General features: G+C 36.5%; 1 protein-coding gene across 1 annotated transcript in view; it reads right to left on the bottom strand.

The window, feature by feature from the left end:
- LOC137925180 (ankyrin-3-like) overlaps window positions 1-12,227 on the bottom strand; it is a 180,396-nt gene that overhangs the window by 11,164 nt on the left and 157,005 nt on the right. Inside the window, exons 18-25 of the mRNA XM_068768576.1 lie at window positions 9,707-9,787; window positions 9,023-9,194; window positions 6,507-6,626; window positions 4,201-4,308; window positions 3,301-3,430; window positions 1,726-1,914; window positions 1,064-1,258; window positions 35-189 (exon numbers count right to left, since the gene is read on the bottom strand). Coding sequence (XP_068624677.1) covers window positions 35-189; window positions 1,064-1,258; window positions 1,726-1,914; window positions 3,301-3,430; window positions 4,201-4,308; window positions 6,507-6,626; window positions 9,023-9,194; window positions 9,707-9,787 — 1,150 coding nt within the window. The remainder of the gene's footprint in view (window positions 1-34; window positions 190-1,063; window positions 1,259-1,725; window positions 1,915-3,300; window positions 3,431-4,200; window positions 4,309-6,506; window positions 6,627-9,022; window positions 9,195-9,706; window positions 9,788-12,227) is intronic.

Genomic DNA, 12,227 nt, shown 5'->3' with positions numbered 1-12,227 from the left:
TTGATGGGTATTTAATTGAAAATATTTTCAGTACCTTGCTGAAACGGTGGTGGTGAATGAAGCGCAGTCGTCGGTTAGAGTGAGCGGAGTGGAGCCGGTAACGTCTTCCCACACAGCTCGCGCCTGCCCGCCCATGATAGAGCACAGCAGCCGGAGAGTTGCTGTTGACTGCTTGTCGTGGACAGTACCCTGATACAATAACCTTAAGTAAATACAGCTAACTCTTTTTTACACGGTATATACATTCTTAGAAAAGCATACAAAAAACTGTATTAAAACGGTATATTACTATAAGTCACATGTTTATATATATTAAGACATGTTCCACAACATATATTATCTATTATCGTTATGTACTTTATTTTAATTTGCTCACAGACGATGGTCCAGTCTGTGAGCAAATTGATATCAACCAAAGTACTAGGAGATAAAAGTAAATGTGTCACAGAATAATAAGACGAACGCAAACATCGATAAAAGAGTACAATGTTGCTATCTGTTCAAACACATTGTAATAACGCAATTCTGTGAACCATAGAGTAAAAGTAATATTTACTACAACATATTGGTAACGTTTGTTCTAACATGGTTTTGGTTAGTATCTCCAGATAGGACACCGAATTTTTATTATAACGGATGTAAGGCTTCAACTGTACCTTAAATTGTAGCGCCTAGGATCGTTGTAATTGTGGTTCTGTGCGAAAGTAATTTTAAAGTATTGACAACAAAACAATACCGTGGCCATATTGACAACAAAACTTTAACCGTGAGGGTTCGGCATAATTCTTTCTAGCCCCTGTAGCAAATGGGTATATCAAGAGGGATTTTTTTCTCAAATAAAAATCACGGTTTCAGCTGTCACAAGATACTTTTTTAGCAATTTGATATGGGGGTGCCCGAATACGAAAAACCGGTTTGATGCTCTTAGCATATAAGGTTACGGGGAAAATCTTCTGGATGCTCAAGATATACCCAAAAAGGCACATTTCGAGGCAGCACACTCACTACCCTCTTCGGGGGTTCGCGAAATGCACAAGTGAGCTATGGTAGAGCACGGGCGCACCTGGTGCTGGGGTAGCGGTACGGTGAGCGTGATGCTGCGGTGGAATTTGCGGCGACGAGGCTCCACGGTGAGCACGGGCGAGACGGCGGCGTGACGCGGCAGCACGCGACGCGTCAACTCGCTCGCCGCGCCGTGCGCCTGCAGTCCGACGCGGATGCGCTTCGTCAGCGCCTGCGCCGGGAACAGCGCTTGCACCTGTCCAAGCAACCGACCAATACATTAACACACAATCTGTTTTTACAAGAATTACACTTGGGTTGTGAAGACTGAACGAACATTAATGCTATCTTCTTCAGAGAATCCGTCTTCTTGGCGATTTTCTTTATAAAAAATACTTTATAATTCATTATCACCATTTACGCTGACTACACACACTACAAGATATGAGCCTACGCCAAAGATCGCTAGGATGACCAGTCGGTAGTGGGGGCCTACCGACGCCACGTCTACCAGCTCGCGGTCGTCTCTCCATAGAAGATATTAATATTCTGTTGAGAGTTGGATTAGCAAATTTAATACAGAAAGAGTTACTATACTCTTGCAGTTATATACTAAGGATTTGTGTCTTACGCTTCTTCTGAGGTATAGTTTGAAGAGTTACAAAAGTTTTCTCGAGAATCTCGCCTCCGATCGTTCCAATATTTATTCAGTAGATTGCATACCTGTGGAATGTGGGCACTGGAGACAGTTCCGCCCTCGGGCCCGATGACGTGCACCTCCTGGCGGACGCGCGACACCACGGCGAGGTAGTGCGGGAAGTCGCACGTCACAACGCGAGTCACTCGCTCTCCATTCTCTCCCAGTGTCTCACCGCTTGGTCCGTACTCTTGACGCTCGCGTGCTAATGCCTCCTGGTGAAACAATTATATCGATATAAATAAAATGAAATCACCTAACATGATGCTAAGTCTAAAATGGCTCTTCCATTTTGGTTGTTTTCTTTCATGTACTACTACAACAGCCCAGTGCAATAACTTTTGGGGTAGCTAATTGCACATAATTAAAGGATCTAAGGATGCGTTTACACGATTGCATATTGTCAGTCTACATCATAGTGAGGACTTGCTCTTAAGGTGTGTATCGTTTTTGTTTACGATTTATATTTAATTTGCGACTAGTCATGGTTTTTCATTGGTTTCTATTTAATTCGTGGTTTGGCGTAATTCTCGGACAATCACGGCTAGTACATCGAATAACTTAGCAAAAAATAGACTATGACAATATTTTTCGTTGGCCGAGAAGACGACGAGAAAAAATATTGTTATTAATTATAACTTGCGCACCATTTCAAAAATTGCCGCATGTAAACACATCTACTAAATTCATTGAAATTGATGACGTACACTAATCTTACTTAGTCGTCATCAGTTCCTCCACTTGCTTACAAAATAGCAGTCGCTAGCGATATGTTACCTTTATCCAGTTATAATAGCAGTCTGATTAAATATGGTAATCCTGAAATTAAATTTATTCCTTCTATCCGTATGAAAAATTGCATTAGATGTAAACGAAAATAATTTCGCCATGTCCTTCACACAGTCTGACCTTACAGTGAGCCTGTGCAGTGACCGCATTCGTAAACAAATATATATTGAACGATGAAATGTTGAAAATATGAAGCAACGGCTAATTTTGGATAAGCGAACGTGATCCAATAATAGATATCTTATGAGCTCATTTAAACAAGATGGAAATCCATAAAGCAAATACATGAAACACGTTATGTTTTTCCTGAGCTATGTCAATTTATAGGGCACACAAAGATCACGTATATCTTGTAAATTAACAAAAACCAAATAAATGCTGTTTTCTTATTACTATAATGGTAATGAAACCGATATAACGTGCTTTAGGTATGGGCGCATTGAGACAAGGAGGAGAAAAGGACGCTTCATCCGATCAGTCCACCATCAACACTCACGGCGGTGGCACTCATGATCTTTTTTTCCTAGGGCGCAGTGTGGTGAGCGCTCTTTTTAGATATCCGCCGTAGATTTCAGTGCATTGCAGTGCATTCAGTGTCTTACGACAAAGCAATAACTTTAACAAGGTGGAAAGATGACCAGTGTTGAGATGACCAATATTTAGGTGGTCGTCCTACGCTGCGCCTGCCGGTTCGTGAATATGCGGAGTTTCAGCACTATAGCGGCCATCTTTTCTGCGCTAGGAACTTGCCCGCTGCCCGTTCATGTTACAATACCTCCAAATTAAATAATCCTTATGATGAAAAGGCTCACCTGTATCATAGGGTTATCGTTGTTGTGGAGGTAGTGGTCTTGCCAGGTCTCGCCGGTGTCGGAACGAAGTACCACGATCTCCCTCTCCCGACACGACGCCGTGAATATTGGCACTTCGATTATTACAGGACTGAAAACATTGAATTATTAGGTTTTATATTTAGATTAGGCAAACGGAGGGGACGAGGACGATAGTTACATTTTTTAAATATTAACGTGTATTTACACGAACCAGAACCAATAGCCTAAATTACTACACACAAATAAGTTATTTGTGTGTAGTAATTTAGGCGCCAGTCTGAGAGATTAGATTGATTAGAAATAAAAAGTTTTTCTGTATTCTCTTATCTTAATAAATATATTAATACGACTTTTTTTAAATTTATAAAATACAAATGGTGACTTTTATTCTTTTTAAAATACTAATAAACTATTATATAATAATAATAACTTTTTAAAATAATATATTTATAGTGGTGGTGAGATAATAGAAAAATCGAAAGTTTATAAAGGATATCACTTGCGTAGGGACGGGCCGTTTTGCTTCCTTGTTTGCAAAACGTGTGTAAAAAAAATTCATCATTTCTTCTGTGTTAGTGGTTTCTTTCTATATATGAAGTCGATGCCATTTAAAGAGTAAATAGTTAATTACTAGGCTTTTTACCAACGAATTTGCACTACTTAATATTAAGTGTGATACCATTAAGGTTCCAATCTATAATATTGTAAAACGAAAAGTGTAACATTGAAATAGTTGGAAAACAAGGCGTGAATGTTTTGCATAGCAATTTGTTTAACCACATTTGAAAACAAACTTAAAGCTTCCGTTTTAGATTTGTCCGAGTAACTTAAGAACTCCCGAGTATTATCTACATTGTGCCTAATACTAGATTAACTTACGCCAAGAATTTAGCTCCCTGGGGCTGCAGCTCCAATAGTCTCGAAGCCAGGGCTTCGCCTTCCATCAGGGGTGGTGGGGCGGCAGCGGGCGCGCGACGCGTTGCGGCACTGCAAAAAACACGTCGCTACATAATTGCACTGGACACGGAATTACAATGATTAAATTCTTGTGAAAATCATCGCTATCTAGATTTATTCATTAGATTGGGAATTAAATATTTTTTAAAAGTTTATGAAATAAATCCAATTACAGTGTAAACGACTTGATTGATATAATACGTGCGAATACTAACAGAATTGCAACAGTTGTGGAATTGATCTAAAAGAACAAACTTTGTTTTTTATGGGACCTATGTATATACGAACTCTTTGGTCATAAATGAAAATTACAATACCATTAGCAATTTATAGAGTTTATATTGTATTGACTTCATGTATTTTGGTGTAATAAAATAACAAAACGAATAAGTCGTACAGCTGATGGTAAACAATAAGTCGTCTGTTTATAGTCGTTGGGCTGCTCAGGTTTTTGAAATAAAATATTTTTGAAATGAACACTCGTGACCTTACAATTACTGTGAAACAAACTACAGTTTGCGTTAAGAATGCAGCGATTCATTCGTGTCTGTTAACCTAGCCACGCTCCGCAATAGTTGTGTTCGAAATTATGCGTCTAACTGGTCATTGTGAGATCGACTTTCTAATTACAGACGTTTTCATTGGTTACGGCTACATTTCCTAAAACAAAGGGCTTATTTTTAATATCAGAACAATGAATCGCAAAGAAATGTCAAATAATGACATTATTATTAATTTCCTATCCATTCACCAAATTTCTCGTCTAATACCATCTAGTTTAAACACAATTAAAAGTCATATAAATAAATAGTATATTCCAAATAAGAAAAAAAACCTAATATAAGTTTTATTAATTTAGTAGGTGTCAAGATATGATATAATGTTGTACTAACACTTTGACATTGCGCGACAAAGGTTAATGAACTAGCGCGCTAAAATAAATTTGCTTGGCGTAAATTCTAGCTAAATATTATTTTGAATAGGTAGAAACTTTATGTAGTTACATTCAAAAATAGTTGACGTTTTATTTAAAAATTCTATTAAACGATATAATACAAACTTCTCCAATAAAATGATGAAAAAAATTCTTACTTATAATTAAACTTGATTAATACAGCTATAGTCTACCCCGCAGGTTTTTTGTGATTAGTACATCAAATGTTACTTCAGGTTATATTTTTTAATTATTTTTTTTGCGCCCGCGAAAACCTGTCGCGTAAATGACCCCTTTGAGAAAGGTCGAGTAAAATGGTATACAACCTGAGTAACTGAGAACTAAAAATATATATGGTTATTACGATTTAACATGTTTTCAGTATAATGCTTATTTAGTTGTGAAAACAGAGATTTGCTTCGGTTTATTGTTACAATAAAACGAAAATAAACAAACGATGCGTCATTGGTCATAGCGTCGTGGCAAACACCCAAAAGTTGAGATGGATTTGCCAGTAGTATTAATTTTTTGTCGTTACGTCATATTTATTTTTAGGTAAGTTAAAGAGTAAGCAGTGGTAGCTTAGTGGTTAAAGATTGTGACTAACGATCGTAAGTCGTCAGTTCGATCTTCGGCAGACAAAGAATGTACAGGTTTTCGCGTGGTAAATCGGAACCAAATGTTAAGTCCACAAATCTATAGGCTTGTTAAAGAGAGGGTACATTACGAAGCAATTATTTGTTAGCCTGTTTATTAGCATTTGTTCATTGATATTTATTTTTCGTACTTTTTGTGTGCTCGTAACCTTGAATAAATAATATGCGGTTTTCGAGTAAAGCGACAAAAATGCAAATATCAATGTGACCTTTTGCTTTACTTTGACTTACGTAGAAAGACTTATTTACGCAAAAATATTACGATAATAGTAAAAAAATAATGTTTTTAGGGACTATATCGCGTTATAAATTATTTTTAACTTCTCGAAGGTCAGTAGAATTGAGGTGTTGGACATTATATATATTTATGTCAAAATATAACGAAGTTCAACCTATTGACTCGTTAAGTATAATTATTCGTCCGATCTCTGAAGAATGAAAGAGAAATTTTTTTACGGGATTCAGTACATTATTTAATTCATTATATTTGTATTAAACAATATTTAGATTTTTTCTTAAATTCATATTTATAAAAAAGTATATTTCATACAAAACTTTAAACTGAGTCATTGGTTGGATTCTGAAATTGCTGTACAATAGTCGTCATTTGATAATTGATAAAGTTCAAGTCCAGTTACCGGCAGGTGACTCGTGTAGGCGCCGCACACGCAGCCGGCGGCACGATAATGCGAACGCCGCCGCGTCTCTTGGCTTTCATAGCACCACCGCGGGCGTCCACCACGAACGACACCAAGAACCTGCAAACAAAAGTAGACTTATCTTTATATTTATCAAGGCACAGCCACACTGTATAACGTCGCAGTCCAATAGATGTACACGTTTTCCAAGTTTGGACATTTTCTTTAAATTACTATAAGACAGGTTAGGTTTTAAGGCAAAAAGCACGGATCAGAAAGTGCAGCGTAGGACGTCCATCCTTTGAAAAACGTCCTTTGTGAAGGTGATCGGAAGACTTATGCAGGCCACATCCAACCGGATTTATTGAAAATCTACGGAGGTGGGGGGGGGGGGTCTAGCAGTGGACGTTGTGTAGCTAAAGTTATGATAAAACTAGGATGGAGGAGGTAAACAAATGTCAGACAGTGTGTTCTTAAAAACCTCGAGTATTCGAAATGTGTCAATTACGCCCTCCCTGTCACCGCTCACATATTTTATACGGTTAATAGCACTTCCGCACAACTAATTTTATATACCCGATCCGTTTACATTCGTGTGATGTTCCCAAGGGAGTCCTTAGGTTATGCTAGGTAAAACATGTTAAGGTTAAGTGCGTTCTGTGGTTTGTCGCTCTCAAGTCCGTTAGACACGCCGTTGTCGCTAAAAATGGTATATTATGTTATGGTTGATATTGGTTTTTAAATATTTCAAAAGTTATATTGCTTGCACATATTGCATAACATATTGATTTTACAAGTACAATAACTAGCAATATGTAAAAAGGGACTTAAGAATTTAAGCTTCTATTGTAAAATTCCTTCAGTTTTATGTGACAAGTAAACAAGAAGTTTTACACAAGTTAATGTTCAAGCAAGTTTAGGAATGGGGATTGTAACGCTACAGTCTGTTTGATTTAATAAAAAAATGACGTTGGTTTTTACAACAAGTATAATGTATACGTAAAAGAATCTCCAGGATAGATAATAAATATATAGCTATCATTGGTAACCACGCTTTAGAAACGTGCATCAAAGGAAACTGAACGGAGCATTAGTCAATTGAATATCCTCAGATCCTTTTGTCACTTTGAATAGAGAACGGTAATTTAGTAACCTTGAACGATATACGGAATATTCGGATGGTCTTGCTGTTACGTCAAGCTATTATTTGATTTTATGTCAAAGATAGATATGGTTTATTCGTTTGTATTTACAGTTTTGTTGGATTCGAGGCGGCTAGGCTCGAAAGTTCTTAATATGTTTTTTTTAAATATATTTGAATAATTATGTAACTAAACTTAGGGAAATCTATTTTTGAATGTCCACATAATACTAGCAGTAAAACAATCAGAAATATACCTATGTAATTAGTAGAAACGAATGGAACGACATATATATAGATATTTGTTTGTTATTAATCAATACACAGTAATCACATCAATCTATTCACGACAACATGGGAGGTTGCAAAACGACGAATGCATTTATCCTAAACCTCTTTACGCTAACTAAAATCAATAGCTATATTCTTCTCGACTGAGAAGGCATCTCAGGTAGATTGCTCTTATGGTTGTCTGTAACGTTTAACGTTTGGGTTGTCACTCTATACAGGTTTAAGATTCCAATTCGAGATTCCAAATATCTATTATGTTAGATTATCTTATATTATGACCTGTATTGTAACATGCTTTAATTAAGAACCCAAAAATTTCCCCTTAACATTAATATAAATAATCACATTGTTTCATCGATGTAAACAACTCATTATGGATTAAAAAGCTTGTGTAAAACGCAATCGTTTGTAGACACGCAAATGTTAGCTACGATTTACATGATGTCAGTGTTTACGTTTGGCGGTATGACATCATCATAGTTTTCAAAGTTGTTTGAGCCAAGGCTCTTCCTAGTTTGCCCTAAACGGTAGACAATTTCGTACTCTACAGTTTCGTTGCTTCGTCACGTTTATTGTATTGCGTACATTGAATGCATTAGGAAGTAATATACTTTTATGTTTACATCGTATTGCTTTTATTTCCATAATATTTTTATGCGAGTTATCACAGTGACTCCTTTTACATATTTAAGATATTTATAAAATTACTACCCAATTACATATTTAATAAAAAAATATCCTTTATTTTGTATACACTAGCACTAGTTCGAACAACTGATGGAAGTACGCAGGCCCGCAGTATCTTCTCAGAGAGTAAGATGATGTGCTTTATTAATTCAGTAGTGCTAGTCACCTCCTGACGTAGATACGTGAGCGGCAGGACAGGGGAGGTTAAAAAACGTCAACAAGCCTGTTCGCAATATTTCAGACGTGTATTTTATATTTCATATATTTAATACAGGAACTTAACAGGACTTATTGATCGTCTCTACTCTGCTTCGCAAGGTGTTATAGTCGTAGAGTAGGTTTATTTAGTGGTAAGGTCAGCGAGCAGGTTTATCATTATTATGCTGAAGGCACTTACCCAATATCGACGGGCTGTCGTTCAATGGTGGCGACTTTCTTGTCATTGTTGCTGGGCCAGAGGTGGCCGTCTGTGACGCTGTCCTCTAGCGGCTTGGCCCGGTGCAGCGTGCCCGCCTCGCTGTTCATGTAGCGGTATTGCTGCTGCTGTTGGATGGGACACTCCACCTCTCCTGTAAATGCAGTTTAATCATATACCTGTCGACGTTATTTCTTATAAGTAAAGATTCTAGAGTAATAACCACGGACCGGCACGCAAAGTATAGAATGTCCACCCAAAGAGTGGACAGACAAAGTTGCTAAGGTAATAAGAAGACGCTTCCAACCGGTCCTTTGGTAAATCTGTCGGCGTGGCCTATGTCCAACAGTGGACGACTGTAGCGAAATGTTGTATGTGTAATTGTACAATATGAGCAATTAATTAGGGCTAGAGCGGTGCAGTTTAATGATTAGAAACTACGACTGACGATAGTAGGGCGCGGGTTCGTAATTTGGCAGACGGAACCCTTTTATGACTCTTCATGATGAAGGATAACATAATAAGGGAAATCGATATACCTTTAGAACAAAGATCTGTAACATTTAGAGACAATATTAAAAAGCTGAGCTGAGCCGTTTCATTGACTATATATCATATTTTATCTGGTTTGGAAATGTTTTTAGATCTACTGAACGTTATTAATACCTCCTTCGTCTTCCGAGTCGCTCATGAAAGTGTCTTGCATCAGTTCGGGTGCCGCGACACGGTATTTGCCTTCTAATCCACCTGTAACAAAAAAAAATACAATTTTAATGAAGGACGAAAATGATTTATTATAATGGACCTCTAAGTTTGATATATCGAAATAAATTACGTTCAAACCTTGTTTTAAAGTACTCGTCATAACCTATCAATACAACTACGGGTTTCAAAAGTATTTAATTCAGTTTATCGACTGTTTAAAATTACTAATTTGATTCCGGAATTTAACGCTTTGTGCCATGTTAATCCAGTCTCATGTTAATGTAATTACGAATTAGCTTATCAATAGAATAACTAAGTACTCAGGTATCGATTAAATTCAATGTTTTACTTTTTGTAATTGTTAAGAATATCAACGTATTTCAATAAATTTGACATTGAAAAGAAGGCCTCTTTTTTGCATGTGAAATACCACAAGCGCGTTTCCGCTCTCCGGAAGTACGTAGCTTCCGGTTATTTTGTATTTAAACTGTCAAGCAGAGCATTCTCTAGCAATCGTGAAAGAGTGATTATAGGTACTATATTTAATATCATTAACAGGAAATATCGTGGTTGAATGTTTTTGTATAATACCTAAAAGTTTGTTTTCTATTAGTTTTTTTTATTCGGCAATTCTATAGGTTTTGAAAATAGCAGTTCCATTTTTTGAATTATTAATATGCTTTTTTATATATCATTTATACTTCTTAAATAGGCATTATCGAGAAGATATGCTTTTTGAATAGCATTTCAATAAAGAAAATACAATAAGGTTATAACTGGATTCTAGGGAAGTACGAAATAAAAATTATTCAGATATTTAATCGTTCGTAAGTCGTTGTTTATTATTAATTAAGACAGGCCAATAAATTTTGAAATGAAGAGTAACAACGAGTAATTAAAAATAAACCAAGTCAGTAAGAAGAGACAGTTCATTGCTTAAATACAATACAGGTGCAAGGAAATCATAACCGCGTTACAATTTATTATTCGATAGAGTGACAGCGATGCTTTGGTGCATGCACAATCAGTACGGAAAATAAATTAGGAGGGAAAGGGACGGTGTGTTTTTCACTATGCCTGTCCTGTACGCGGTAAGTTTTTAGGCGGCATATATAGCGAATGTTCACAATGAAATATCGTTTTGATTTGCATTTAGTCTACCGGTGATGTACAGTTACGTACATTGACTGCAATATAAAAAGGTTAATATAGTAGTACTAGGGTTTTCTTTATCGTAGTGTAACATGCTAGCAAATCGCTGAAAACCATATTCAAATTAGAGGCTTAATGGTAAAAAATATATATCCACTTGTGCCAACTGCGCGAGTCCGTTTTTCCCTTATAGGGATAAGTTATAGAAAGAGATTTGAATGCATAAGGGATTAGTGTAAAAGAGCAGTCGTTATTATATAATAAAGTTTTAGTGTAGGATTGACTGAAGGGAACATGAAGTATTTTTATCACGTTTTTTAAAGGAATGGTCATTATTGCTTTTTGGCATTTACAGTTTGAGTAAACAGGGCGCACACGCAGGCTTTCTCAGCAGCTTCGGCTCAGGCTATATACCTTTTTATTTTATCCAAAAAGAGAGCAGTTAGCAATTTCAATAAAACGTGAAACGCTATTGCTGTGTTCATATTAACAGCAAAAAGTAGGTGTGATAAACAAATACGTAAAGAATAAACGATGATGCAATTTATTTGTAAAGTTAAATGCATCCACGCTATTACGCCGCCCACTAAGTGGCACAGAGTAGTAACAAACGGTAAACAATTGATATACTGTATCTTAATAGACGACTGGACCTGCACTATGCTCTGTTTGGTTATCGCAAATGGATCCAGAGATATCGATAGATTATTATTTCACACCAACTAAACAGTTACTTGACCGCAAGTTGTGCACAAATGCGTCAGTAGCAAGTTTGTTCTATTTTTGTAATAATTCTACTTGGGGATCAAAATATTATCAGTACCCAATATTTTAATGATAACCAAACGACAGAAAGAATCATTGTGTAATATTGAACCAAATGACAAGTTTTTTGGTTTTGGAATTTTCTCTGATGGGGATACATTTGGAATCCACGTATTTTATGATAAAAGATGAAATTGGTGTACTTTTTACTGCAGCATGCTTTTCGTTGGGATCGAAAGATTCTTGTATGGCAATCACGAGCGGGTAGACGCGGCACAGTCAAAATCAGTGGAAGACGCTGCAACACCGCTCATTGTGGTGATCTTTGGGGGCGGCCTATGCCTTACAGTGGGCGTCTATAGGCTGACATGTTGATTATGATCATGGTGCTTTTGGTTTTGTGGATTTAATTATTTCATAAATAAGTACAATGCCATAAAATATGATAAGACAACATAAACAGTCCTCACGTATTATTTAAGGGTTAAAATAATCTACTGTAGAAGTATACGCTCGTAATACCTAATGATACAGATACGTATCCATAATGAAATGTTTTTATTTT

The sequence above is a fragment of the Battus philenor genome, unplaced genomic scaffold (genome assembly GCF_028537555.1).
Source record: "Battus philenor isolate CCGP_79_NKW_IND1 unplaced genomic scaffold, ilBatPhil1.0.hap1 SCAF_26, whole genome shotgun sequence".
NCBI lineage: Eukaryota > Metazoa > Arthropoda > Insecta > Lepidoptera > Papilionidae > Battus > Battus philenor.
The sequence above is the reverse complement of the archived record's forward strand: the minus strand, read 5'-3'. Positions and strand labels throughout refer to the sequence as shown.